The 13,341-nt window shown below is 37.8% G+C and overlaps 1 protein-coding gene across 5 annotated transcripts in view; it reads right to left on the bottom strand.

Moving 5' to 3' along the window:
- The window catches only part of LOC129727491 (conserved oligomeric Golgi complex subunit 7), a 29,128-nt gene extending 16,578 nt beyond the window's left edge, over positions 1–12,550 (bottom strand). Inside the window, exons 1-4 of one of the 5 annotated variants that reach the window (XM_055685359.1) lie at positions 10,035–10,171; positions 9,755–9,844; positions 8,886–9,696; positions 7,848–8,831 (exon numbers count right to left, since the gene is read on the bottom strand). In XM_055685359.1, the coding sequence (XP_055541334.1) occupies positions 7,848–8,831; positions 8,886–9,696; positions 9,755–9,844; positions 10,035–10,040 (1,891 nt within the window). In that variant the 5' untranslated portion in view covers positions 10,041–10,171. Of the gene's footprint in view, positions 1–7,847; positions 9,697–9,754; positions 9,845–9,903; positions 10,172–10,194 lie in introns of those variants that run through there. The other 4 variants (XM_055685362.1, XM_055685361.1, XM_055685358.1 and 1 more) reach the window with 4 other exon arrangements.
- Between the last annotated feature and the right edge of the window lie 791 nt (positions 12,551–13,341).

Raw genomic sequence — 13,341 nt, 5'->3', positions numbered from 1 at the left:
ATGAAGTGATTTTCTCTTGTGACAAGTGTTCCATAAAGGTAAACAAACGAACGGCTTATAACTGGTGAGTGGCAGAAACTGCATGCTACTATACTACGCTTGCATGAGATTATCAAGTTATAAACTTTCAGCTTGTAATATCAAGCTATAAACTTGAAAAAACCTTGTATGCAACTGATAAAAGCTTCTTGTGCGCAACTTACAAGCGCTTTGTGTGCGCACTAACACACAGTGGGCCAATTTACTAAATTCGATGAAAAAAAAATTTTATAAAAATAAAATAATAAATGAATAAAAAAAAATTAAAACTTAAATTTAATAAATAAATTGTTCTCACGATAAAACGAAAAGTTACTAAAATCAATCTTAAACAAGGTTGATAAAAGTGCTAAGTTCCTACAAGTGAATCTCCACCACGCTAAAGGCGCGTCAGCAGTCCTTAGTAGAAGATTCAAAAAGGAGGAGCTAGACATGGTACTTATTCAAGAACCATGGTGCAATAAAGGTAAAATATTAGCGATTCAAATGAATTCTGGCAAACTATATTACGACAGTTCACAGAGTTCGCCAAGAGCTGCAGTTCTTGTGAACAAAGCAGTAAAATGCTATCCTGTGACAGAATTTGTAAAACGAGATATTGTAGCGGTTATGGTTCAGATGCCAACCACCAGGGGGAATACTGAGGTAATTGTTGCTTCGGCTTATTTTCCAGGTGAAATAAATGAGGCACCTCCTCCTGAGATTGCTTCGTTTGTCGTTTTGCAGATAATAGGGCATTCATCATAGGCTGTGATGCCAACGCTCACCATACAGTTTGGGGAAGCATGGTCGTGGTGAGTGCCTATTGGAGTTTCTCTCGTCGAATAATATAGATATTTGCAATAAAGGTAACAAACCAACATTTGCAAACGCTATCAGAGGTGAAGTTTTGAATCTGACGCTATGCAGTCCAGCAATTTCGGAGAAAATTGCTAATTGGCATGTGTCGGATGAAACCTCACTATCTGATCACAAGCACATTTTGTTTGAATGGATTGGTGGGAAACCATCATCTGTTATTTACAGAGATCCTAAAAAAACAGACTGGGATCAATATGCACAATATTTGCGAAAGGTTTACCTTCAAATTGTAGCAGAATTGAAACAGTTTCAGAACTGGAATCTATGACCCATCAGCTAAATGAAATGGTGATAAATGCATACAATAATAGTTGTCCCGCCAAACAATCGTCATCAGTAGGGACGTGCCATGGTGGAACAAAAAGCTAGAAAGTCTTCGAAAAAATAGTCGAAAACTTTTTAATAAAGCAAAACGTACATCAAATTGGGTTCAATATAGAAGAGCAATATAGAACTGAATATAGCAATGAAATCCGGAAATCTAACAGGAGGTCTTGGGTTCAAATGTGTGAATCTATAGAAAGGACTCCAGTTGTTTCCAGATTACAAAAGACTCTTGCCAAAGATTATACCGTTGAGCTTGGCAATCTAAAGCGTAACGACGGAATCTATACTAGTGGTCCTCGTGATACCTTAAATCTGATGATGGAAACGCATTTTCCCGGTTCTATTGAAAAGACGGATTCAGCCATCTCTGATATAGTTGAAATTTGTTCTACGCAGACTAGCTATTGGTCTGCTAGAACGGAAAATACTGTATCAGATGTGGCGGATGAAATTTTTACGAGAACCAGGGTGGAAAGTGCTATGAGATCCTTTGAGCCTTTCAAGTCTGTAAGTGTAGATGGAATATTTCCAGCATTGCTTCAAAAAGGTGAAGCAATACTCATTCCTTCTCTCATTGAGATTTTCAAGGCCAGTTTAAGGTTGAATCATATTACATCAAAATGGAGGGTAGTAAGAGTAATCTTCATACCTAAAACTGGGAAGCGTGATAAGACGCATCCTAAATCATTCAGACCCATTAGTCTTTCTTCGGTTTTGTTGAAGACAATGGAAAAAGTTCTGAATGATTTCATTCATACCGCTTACATGCAAACAAAACCGCTTTCAAAGTTCCAGTTTGCCTATCAAACTGGAAAATCCACTATAACAGCGTTTCATACGCTGGTCATGAAAATTGAAGTCACTTTCAGCTAAAGAAATTGCTCTGTGCTCTTTCTTGGATATTGAAGGTGCTTTTGATAATGCGTCCTATTCTTCAATGTCTAGTGCAATGAAGAACAAAGGATTTCACACGAGCATTGTTAACTGGATTCATACCATGCTAGCAAAAAGAGAAATCACTTCTGAGTTGGGAGGTTCGTCTATTACGGTAAGGGCAACGAAAGGATGTCCGCAAGGAGGTGTTCTTTCGCCACTTATTTGGTCTTTGGTGGTGGACGATCTTCTCAAAAGCTTAGAAGCAAAAGGTTTCGAAGTTGTGGGCTTTGCAGATGACATAGTCATCTTGGTAAGAGGAAAGTTCGACAACATAGTTTCGGAAAGAATGCAGGAGGCTCTGGAGTATACCCAGTCTTGGTGTATAAAGGAGGGTCTCAGCATTAATCGGACAAAAGCTGTAATCGTACCTTTCACTAGAAAGAGGAAATTCAATCTGAAAACTCTCAAGCTTGGAGGAGTAGAAATTCCATTCAGTGAACAGGTTAAATACTTAGGAGTTATCCTTGATGCCAAGCTAAACTGGAATGCACATCTTGACTATGTAATCAACAAGGCAGTCAGTGCATTATGGTTGTGCTCCAAAACCGTAGGGAGAAAGTGGGGCTTGAGACCGAAAATGGTGATGTGGATATTCACATCTATTATACGTCCAAAACTGACCTACGCTGTGTTAGTGTGGTGGCCAAAAACCAAAGAGTCCACCGCTAGAACGAAGCTAGATAAAGTTCAACGACTTGCGTGCATTGCTATAACATAAGCAATGAAAAGCACCCCGTCAAAAGCTCTTGATGCAATTCTTCATCTGCTGCCGTTGTACGAATACGTGCAACTAGAAGCAGAAAAGAGTGCCTTGAGGCTAAAAAGAACATCTTGTTGATCTTGTGGATCACCTGACTATACTGGACTTTTTCAAAAGAGGGCCAGTGATGAGTATGAATGGAGACTGGATGGCACCTCAGGATAACCATGATATTCCCTACAAGGTATGGGAAACGTCGCGTACAAACTGGAAAGTCAGAGTTCCTGATGTCCGTCCCGGTTCAACGATATTTTTCACAGATGGCTCAAAAATAGGTACCAAAACTGGTGCAGGAATCTTCGGCCCTGGAATTATTATTTCAGTGGCAATGGGACACTGGCCAACAGTGTTTCAAGCAGAGATTTTTGCAATCCTTGAATGTGCGAATATGTGTCTGACTAGGAAATACAAACATACAAATATTTGTATTTTCTCTGACAGTCAAGCAGCACTGAAAGCACTTGATGCTTATAAATGTACATCCAAGATTGTCTGGGAATGTATTCTCACATTGCGACAGCTATGTCAAACAAACTCAGTAAATTTGTATTGGGTTCCAGGACATTGTGGCATTGGTGGGAATGAAAAGGCAGACGAACTTGCAAAACAAGGATCTAACTCACAGTTTATCGGCCCAAAACCTTTCTGCGGTATATCAAACTGTGCAGTGAAAATGGAGCTTAAACGCTGGGAGGAACAAAAGGTGATAACCAATTGGTTGAATGTCAAAAAGTGTTCCCAATCATACCAAACGAGAATCATTCGAAAAAGCTCCTAGAGCTCAACAAAAGAGCTCTTTGTACATACGTCGGCCTAGTAACGGGGCACTGTCCGAGTAGATATCATTTAAAGAACATTGGCCGGGTTCAGGATGATATCTATCGCTTTTGTAATATGGAAAGCGAGACATCGGAACATCTGCTGTGCAGTTGTGGTGCATTATTTAAACGCAGATCAAGGTTTCTTGGCAGTGGCTGTTTACAGCCCAAAAAGATTTGGTCTTTGAATCCTGGGAAGGTGATTGGCTTCATAAACCATATTTCACCTAACTGGGAGCGTGTCGGTGCAGGTACTTGATCACTCAACAATAGTGGTCATTGTATATTGCAAGGGGACACGTATAGCAATTGACTGGGATATATAACAAAAGTTCACATCAATGGACAACGTAATTCTAATTCCCTAACAAAAAAAAAATTTCGTAAGCAGTGCTGTGTATAGCGCCTCTGATATGCATTACTTGCAATGTTATGTATAAAAAACGGTACGAGAAAAAAATATTGTCGTTGGTCGAGAAATTCGGTTTCGAAGATTTTCAAGTAAATCAACTAACAGGTTAAAATAGCAAGGTGTACGATCCAAGAAAATTTGTTACAGAATGTTTGAATGGTTCAAAGATTTTTAGTTCAATTTGTTCCATTGACGTTGATTGTGAATTGTTACTGAATTTCCGCTTTGAAGATCTCTTGAATGCGATCTTGTCTTAACTTGATTTTGATAGATCCAACTATTCAAGATCACCTTTTTGCCTGGTTATTGAAGCAAAAAAAAATATTTTGTTGGTGCATGTTCAAACTATTGGAGCGAACTGTTCGAACGATGCACTGTAAAATCAATGTAGGGTGGAACAGCAAAAAATGAATGCGAAAGCTTGGGCTATATCATGGTTATCCGATTCGCTGCAGAGTTTTGTTCGAAGTTGCATATCGTCGGTCGTCGAACGACCGGTGGCTTATGAAATGTAAATATCCTAAATATCATGCCACACCATGTATACCTTTTCAACTTAACTATAATCAAAACAGAAGCCGGAGGCACAGTGTCAATCACGGTTGCCCTCAGGCGCTAACGGTTGCATGCGGTTCTGAGTGAATACGCGCTCTCGCACGCACTCTAATGTTCTCAGCAAATAGTCGAATGTATGTACGTTTGTATGAAAACTAGTTATGTTCAAATAAGTCGTGTAATACTTGAGATAATAGACTTTCGTTGTTTTAACAGTTCAACAGTGGTGGGCACCGCTAACCGAAAATTTAGCGACGCTAATCGCTAAGCCGCTAACCGGAAAATTTAGCTCGATAATCGCTAAACACTAAACGCTAAACCCACATTAGCGGAACTTTCGCTAATCGCTAACTTATTAATATTTAAATAGTCATATCGCTATTTTTATTGCTCGTGTTTTGTAAGATTTGGACCACTTTGATCTTTCGTGGTAAAACAAACGAAAACAAATACTGTTTAGAGCTATTTACAATAAGAGGTTCACAAAACGGTGTTCATACTTGATTTTGTAAAAACAAGGAGTAACAAAAGTTATTCAGCTTGCATTGAAAATAGATACTTCTAGGAATGTTTTTATAAAAATGCAAATATTATCTGAATCGAAAAAGTAGAACCAAAGTTGTCATAAGTTCAAGCGAATTGCAATTCACAAAAGTGCCTTGGTATGCCGAGAATTCAATCTAGACCTTGAGATTGTTCTTCAAAATGCTCCTGTGGCTTGTACGATAACTGGACTCCATTCTAGAGTAAAAAGACTGACTTGCACTTGTTTCGTTAAGGGGGAACTCTAGACAATTAAAACAATTGAACGTTGTTCGAATACAACATACCGTTTTGATTCAAACTTCGAACAGTCTCAAACTTCGAACACTTTACAATAAACATCGAATTATTATAGCAAGTGTAATAAAAAGTATGATTATTATATACGTTTTCGTACCTTGAAATATCCTTCACCCTGTGATGTATAGCTTTTTACTGTAGGGCCACTTCCGGGGAATCAGCAGGCGTTGAAAAAAGTGACAGTCAGTATTCAGACGGTTTGCCTATCTATTTCTTGGCGATTACGTTGAAGTGTACGGAGTTTGAATCAGAGTCGATTTCTAAATTCTCCTTGTTTTCATATACAAAACATGTTTAAATCTATATAAATAGCACCTCAATGCAACAACAATAAAATAAATAGTAGTAACTTTCTTAGTAGAGTGTGTTCATCTTTCGAAGCAATTTACGTACGTCATCAGCAATTTACAGTTTTTCCAAGTAGTTCTATTGTCGCTTCTCTACGAAATTTAGCGAATTAGCGATTAGCGTTTCGAAAGCCAAAATTTTAGCGACGCTAACAGTTTCGCTAACCAGCTCAAAAATTAGCGAAATCGCTAAACCGCTAACTGAATATTAGCGTCGCTAATTAGCGAATCAGCGGAATGGTGCCCACCACTGCAGTTCAATACATAACGGTTGCTTAAGTTAGATTATAATCAAATAAAAAGGGAACGTTTAAGGCAGCCAAACTTTGAAACCCTGTGTTCAATCATAATTCATCAGTTAACCCTTGACTAGTCCGTTCATCTGATATCAATATTGTTCAAATCGGTTGTGTAGTTTTTAAGATAATGAAGTTTCGTGATTTTCACATTTCGATACATTACAGACGAAGTTACAGTCCGATTACAACAAAATTCAATAGAGTGTTATGAGGCAGCTAGACCTCTTTTGTGACACTAATTTTGTGGAAAACGGTTCAACAATCTCTGAGAAAAATGAGTGAACTTATGTAGTCTTCGGAATATGTTTTTTTCATAGCTGGATTTCACAATTTTAAACATAACAGGCAAAGTAATAATACGTTTGCAAAAAAAAATCAATAGGGTCTTATGGGGCAACAAGACCTTCCATGTGACACTGATTTTATAAAAATCGGTTCAGCCATCTCTGAGAATCATGAGTGAGATTAAATAGTCTCCAGAACACGTTTTTTTCCATAACTTCTGAACCACAAGTTCAATCTTCATAAAATTCAAAATTTAAGGGTTTTTAGGTAGCCCGTTCATTTGAAATTAATATTGTTCAAATCGGTTGTGTAGTTTCTGAGATATTGATGTTTCGTGATTTTTACATTTCGATACATAACCTCTAAACTAGAAATCCGATTACAATAAAATAGGGTCTTATGGGACAACTAGACCTTTCTAAACTAAACTAATGTTGTTTTCTGTAGAACAATCTACGTTGCCGGTGATACTGCCGGTTGCTGGTTGAATTTATATGTGATGGGACGAAATATGCGAGTACTTTTGAAATGTACCCGCATATTTTGTCCCATATTGGTTTTTTGTCAAGTCATATAACGTAAAACCAATTCCACCTATGGTTTTTTGTTTTCAACGTTAAGCTTGTGGTGCCATGAAACTGTTCTGGTCTGTGGTTTTGGATGTAATTGCTTAAAATAGCTGGAAATCAGAAAATTCACGGATAATATTCAATCGCCACTTTCTCAACATGCTGTTTTTTATTATGGGACAGTTGTCCGGGTACCGGCAGTTTCATTTGCAAGTAATTTCATTGAAATCGGTTCAGCCATCTCTGCGAAAATCGAGTGAGATTGGGAGAGCGTTACACACACACACTCACACACACATACACACACACGCACACACACATACACCAATACACACATACACAAATACACACATACACACATACACAAATACACACACACACATACACACCCACACACACACATACACAAATACACAAATACACACACACATACACACCCACACACACACACATACACACACACACACACACACACGCACACGTACACACGCACACACACGCACACGCACACGTACACACACGCACACGTACACACACGCACACGCACACACACACACACACTAAAATTCGAGGTGCTAGAACAGTGGTGTTCAACACTTTGGCTACGCTGACCCTTTTGCTCAACACAAAGAGCGGCTTCTTTTGCGCACTACAGAGAACTTCGATCGTGTCCGGTTTGCCTTTCGAAACATCTGAGGTCCCCATAAATCATTGTCAAATGAATGTTGTTTGTAAAGTACATATAAATACAAATAGATACTTAACCACGTGCTAGATTACAGATTTTGTAACTCACCGATATCTACCGCCAACTGTTTAGCACCGAAGAGTGACAAACTTGCGATTCCATCGATTTTATTAATATACAGTTTGGTTATTTCTTCTACTATTAAGTTCAATAGAATATCAGCACAAGCTTTTCCTTCACCGTACGCATTTTCGCAAAAGCACAGTATAGATTTTAGTGAATCAGATGGTATTAACAGTAATGGTTCTAAATGTTGAGGTAATGTAAGCAAATATTGTCCAACCTGTGTTATATATTCTTGAGGTACAAAACTACAATCTGGTAAATCAACAGTTTCACCTCTACTGAAGTCCATTTGCAAAAAATGATTTTCTATAGCCAGCAAAATAATTTTTACTATATTGCCATGGACGATATTACCAACATTTCGCAAGGAAAAAAATAATTCCGAGTTTTTTTCCTCCACAACCATAACAGCCTTATCTGCTGAATTAAATAATTGACCTTGCCAGAAATTGTATACGGTAAGTGCATTCGCTCTGTTAATAGTTGAATCGTTGATCGGGTTGACTAGGGAATATTTGTTTTCAAAATACGTAATTATCCGCAAAAGGTCACCAAGTAACTGCATAAGATTGATGTTGTATTGAAGCATGTTCCAATCAATAAAATCAATTTCGTTAAGCAGAAACATCTTTTGTACTTCAAAATATACACCAATGTATGCGTCAATTGTGTTTTTCATCATTATGTAAATTTGGTTAATATATTTTTTTCGCGTAATAACTACACAGCGTTCAAATGTATCATCAATTGTTCTAACTAGACTTGCGTTATAGTTTTCTAAGTGTCGAATTATTTCTGTAGGATCAGCATTTTTTACATACATTCCTTTTATAAATTCCTTGGCGTGGGCAGCTTCCATGTCAGGATAATGTTCAACGAAAACATTAAAATATGAGAATATTGCTTCATTCAGGCAATCTAATCTGTCCTGATGTATGGTCGCATCTCCAATTTTTTTGTTTATATCTAAAGCAAATTGGCTATCAGTCTTTGCAGTATGAATCAAGAATTCAAATTTACTGTTTGCTTTCTCCAGCAGATTGTTAGTGAAATATTCTCTATAATATCGAAGGTCTATAAGTGTCTCACTTAACGTATCTATTATCTCGCTAACATCATTGAAAACAACTTCACATAGCTGTTGTTGATCTTCTATGAAATCTTTTAGAAATTTATAAAAACGTACAATTACATCGGTTCCAGATTGGGTTTCAGAGCATCTTTGCCATTTGCGAATCAAATTGTTTTTATGAATTGCTCTATAACTCAGCTTTAGTTGTGAAAATCGGTCGATTATTTTAAAAAGATTGGCTAGATTAACACATTGCGTGATGTTTCCCGTTTGAAAACAGTAGGCAACCGAAGGAGTCGCAAGAATTTCTATTTTGTTCTTGTAATATTCTAGCTGCGCCTCACGCTCAGCGTGGCCTGACATATGTTTTAGTGCACATAAAGACTTTTTCAAAATACAAAACTTGTCTTTAGATCCATTTGTATCGTTTTGTTCCAAAATTTCATCCAGTTCTACGATTACTTTACCCCAGCTATCGGATTCTTGCATAGCGTGTCTTGCCAATTGCAGTTTTTTAAAAATTGCATCCTTGTGTTCTAAATTTGCCATATACTCTTCAGTATCTCGATGAACATTTATAATTGCAATTCGAAGATTACTTCTTTTTTCCATTAATATTCTAGTATTATACAACATCATATCAATTTCTTTGATAGCTTGAGACATAGTTGATACAAACTGTAAACTGGACTTTTCAAGTGAGGAATTAACGCGCTCTACGTAAATTTGTAGCCTTGAGACTAGAGCTGCGACTGTTACCTGTTAGGCATTATTAAACTATTATTTCAAAAATTACATATCAAAAATATTTATGTACCTCTTTATTGTAATTAGATGCAGTGCTTTTGCAATGGTAATTAACAAATTGATAAACATCGAAACACTCAGCAGACAGGTGGTCGAAATCCTGGAATTAAAAAAAAATATAATTATCAGTATACTGAGGAAATAGTTATAAGTTATAACGATCAGTGGTCACTATTCGCTCCTCTGCTTTTGTTGCCACAAAAAGCAAACGAGAATCGCTCTGCTTTATAGGGTAATATGGGTATTCATGTCGCGCTCGTAAACAAATACCCAGCCGTGAAAATACTCACCTCCATTGACGAGTAATGGAAGATACACAGTTTACGGCTGGGTATTCGTATACGAGCTCGATGTGAAGACCCCTAATATAATTTGGACATGCATATATTTTGGAAAGGCTGGGTAAAGTATCAGCTTCTATTAGGTAATTAAAGCGTATAAAATACAAACCGTGAAATGAGCGACAGTTTTTCACAGCGACACATTTATCCGACCCCAGCGCACGGGTGGCGTAGCGGCCGGTGTTGGAACTAATTAAAATTGGATATTATTTTATAAATTAATTAAATAAATTAGATTTTCAATATATTACATGTTTATTAACTGTTTTAAAAGAAAGCCAATAGAATAAGGAATAAAAAATTACTTCAAAAAAATTCCCAAATAGGCAAATCAACGAGAAATTCAAGTATGAGATAACCAGATCTAAAAAGCTGAAAATAAAGGTTTATTGCAAGGAACACTAAAAATACCTACCACCGAACCATGTTAGAAAGTTAGCAGGCATGCCAAGCTACCATCTGACAAAATCTTACGGTTAGCATCAGGGTCTGACGGAAGTTATAGGGCAAAAGGTGTGAATTTTATCAGAGGCACAGCGAAAATGCTCTTGGTGATGTATGAAACATGAAAATTACCTATCACCGAACCATGTTAGAAAGCTGGCAGGCATGTCAAGCTACCATCTGACAAAATCTTACGGTTAGCATCAGGGTCTGACGGAAGTTATAGGGCAAAAGGTACGAATTTTGTCAAAAGTAAAGCGGAAATGCTCTTGGTGATGTATGAAACATGAAAAATACCTATCACCGAACCATGTTAGAAAGTTAGCGAGCATGCCAAGCTATCATCTGATAAAATCTTACGGTTAGCATCAGGGTCTGACGGAAGTTATGGGGCAGAAGGTGTGAATTTTGTCAGAGGCACAGCGGAAATGCTCTTGGTGATGTATGAAACATGAAAAATACCTATCACCGAACCATGTTAGAAAGTTAGCAGGCATGTCAAGCTATCATCTGACAAAATCTTACGGTTAGCATCAGGGTCTGACGGAAGTTATAGGGCAAAAGGTACGAATTTTGTCAAAGGTACAGCGGAAATGCTCTTAGTGATGTACATTGGCGCAACTAAGGAAAATTTCTAGGGGGGGGCTAGTTTTCATGTATGTCATTTTAAAAAAGAGTTTGAATATGCTTATTTAATAACGCTTAAAATAGTATCGTAAAAGCAGAAAAAAATCACTTCGGGATAGAATCTCCGAAGATGTACTGAATATCTTGAACACATCGTCAACGCCAAGCTCTTTCAGCAACACTTATTCGTTATTGAGGAGAGCTAGATTTGGTAAACGGCTGGGCAGTGTTTTTAACAGTTCACCCGTACTAGTTAGAATAAAATAGAGCCCAGTGTGGTTCAAGGCATAATGCCCTATTCCTACTGTGACGTAACACCTCGCGTAGGCTACCCAATGTTCCGTCACGAAGCATGGCACATCAGAATTTTTAGCCTTCCGCTGAATTTGGTGAAAAAAACCAAGCAAAATGTAAACTAACGTATTAGCCTGCTGCCGTGATTACTCAACACGGTGGATCAAGCAGTTTTAATATAAACTAGAACAGTGACCGGTTGCGGAGTTTAATTAAACGCAGGAATCACCTTGCAGTTACAAAACATTCCAGAGCATTCTTGTTATTAAATAACAAAACACCTTTGATATAAATTGTTGAACAAATATGACCGCTGTTGACTTTAAAAGTGCTCAATAATCGAACAGAACCTTTTTTATGATGCAAACATACCAACCGATTACGCCACGCTATGAATACATTTCAATTCAACTCAAACGCAACCGAAGCCGGCGACGCAGCGTCACTCGGGGTCGCTCGCGATTACTCTCGGTCACTCACGATTGCGCGCGCGTGAGTATAATACACTCTCGCACGTGCTCCGATGCGCGCGTTCTAATGTTCTCGGCAAGCAGCCAAATGTACCAAAAAGTAAGGGTGAAGAACGAGACGGGCCAAGGATTGTTATAGGCCAAAATAGGATAACTAGATAGACGGTAGCCCAAGAACGGAGGGAAAAGCCTCTCCGCTCTGAGTTATACAGGGTCGAATTTAAGAAAAAAATGTGAGTTTAATAAATCAATCCCTTTTCATCTTTCTTGAGGTGATTCCGCGTATGAACGTGTACAGGTTGTGTTTGGAGTTCTAGTATACAGTCAGGTTTTTTTACGCGGTTTTTTTATACGCGGTCTTTTTTACGAGTTTTTTTTACGCGGATTTTTGAATTAACACGGTTTTTTTACGCGGATTTTTGAATTAACGCGTTTTTTTTTACGCGGATTTTTGAATTAACGCGGTTTTTTTACGCGATACCGCGCTAATTCAAAAAAAATTTCACGAATTTCCGAATTAACGTGAGTTTGGAACCAGAAACGTTTAAGTGTTTATCTAGTAAAAGACTCAGTCCAAAAAATACTCTCCGCCCACCGAAAGATCCGGAATGACCGTCAAAGAGGACAATTAACTAATGTATTAAATACTGGTTCTAGAGTGTCTCGGGTTTTTTCTAAAGCCCTTTTTGCTGGACTACTTTACGCGGATTTTTTAAAAAACGTGGTTTTTTACGCGGATTTTTTAATTAACGCGGTTTTTTTACGAGGATTTTTGAATTAGCGCGGTTTTTTTACGCGGATTTTCGAATTAACGCGGTTTTTTACGCGGTTTTTTTTTACGAGGTACGTATCCCCCGCGTAAAAAAACCTGACTGTATCACACAATTCTGGTAGGTCGTTACCTACTTTTGGTGACAGACGGTTTTTTTTTTTCTAGAAAAGGAAACGGACCGCGCAAAGTAGTATAAAGCCAGAAAAGTTAAGTAGTGTTCGCAAACGAAGAAAACGCGATAAAATAGTTTGAAGTAAAAATTTTGAGACGTCGTACATAGGAAGTTAAAATTGTGCAATAGCCAATTATAAGTGAAATTGTGACAAGTTTACTATCGGTGGTAGAATAAAAGCTCCGCGATTCTAGTTGTAATTGTCGGAGCGAAATTGTAAGGAGTGAGCTCGTGAAAACAAAAAAAAACAATAGCCGCAAAAAAGTGAATGATTCGTCGGTGAACGGATTTCGATCGAACTATGGAATAAGTGACAGTGTAATATTGAATAAAAAAAAAAAACGAGCTGTAGAGCATAATTGACAGTTAGGAAAGGCGGTCAAAACCACCTATGTGAGGTGAAACAAAGACAAATATCGGAAGTAATTGTGCATGCGAGATAATTTGTTGGTCTTAAGGAAGAAAACCTGTGTTCAA

The sequence above is a fragment of the Wyeomyia smithii genome, chromosome 3 (genome assembly GCF_029784165.1).
Source record: "Wyeomyia smithii strain HCP4-BCI-WySm-NY-G18 chromosome 3, ASM2978416v1, whole genome shotgun sequence".
Classification (NCBI taxonomy): Eukaryota; Metazoa; Arthropoda; class Insecta; order Diptera; family Culicidae; genus Wyeomyia; species Wyeomyia smithii.
This window is presented reverse-complemented; position numbering and strand designations above follow the sequence as displayed.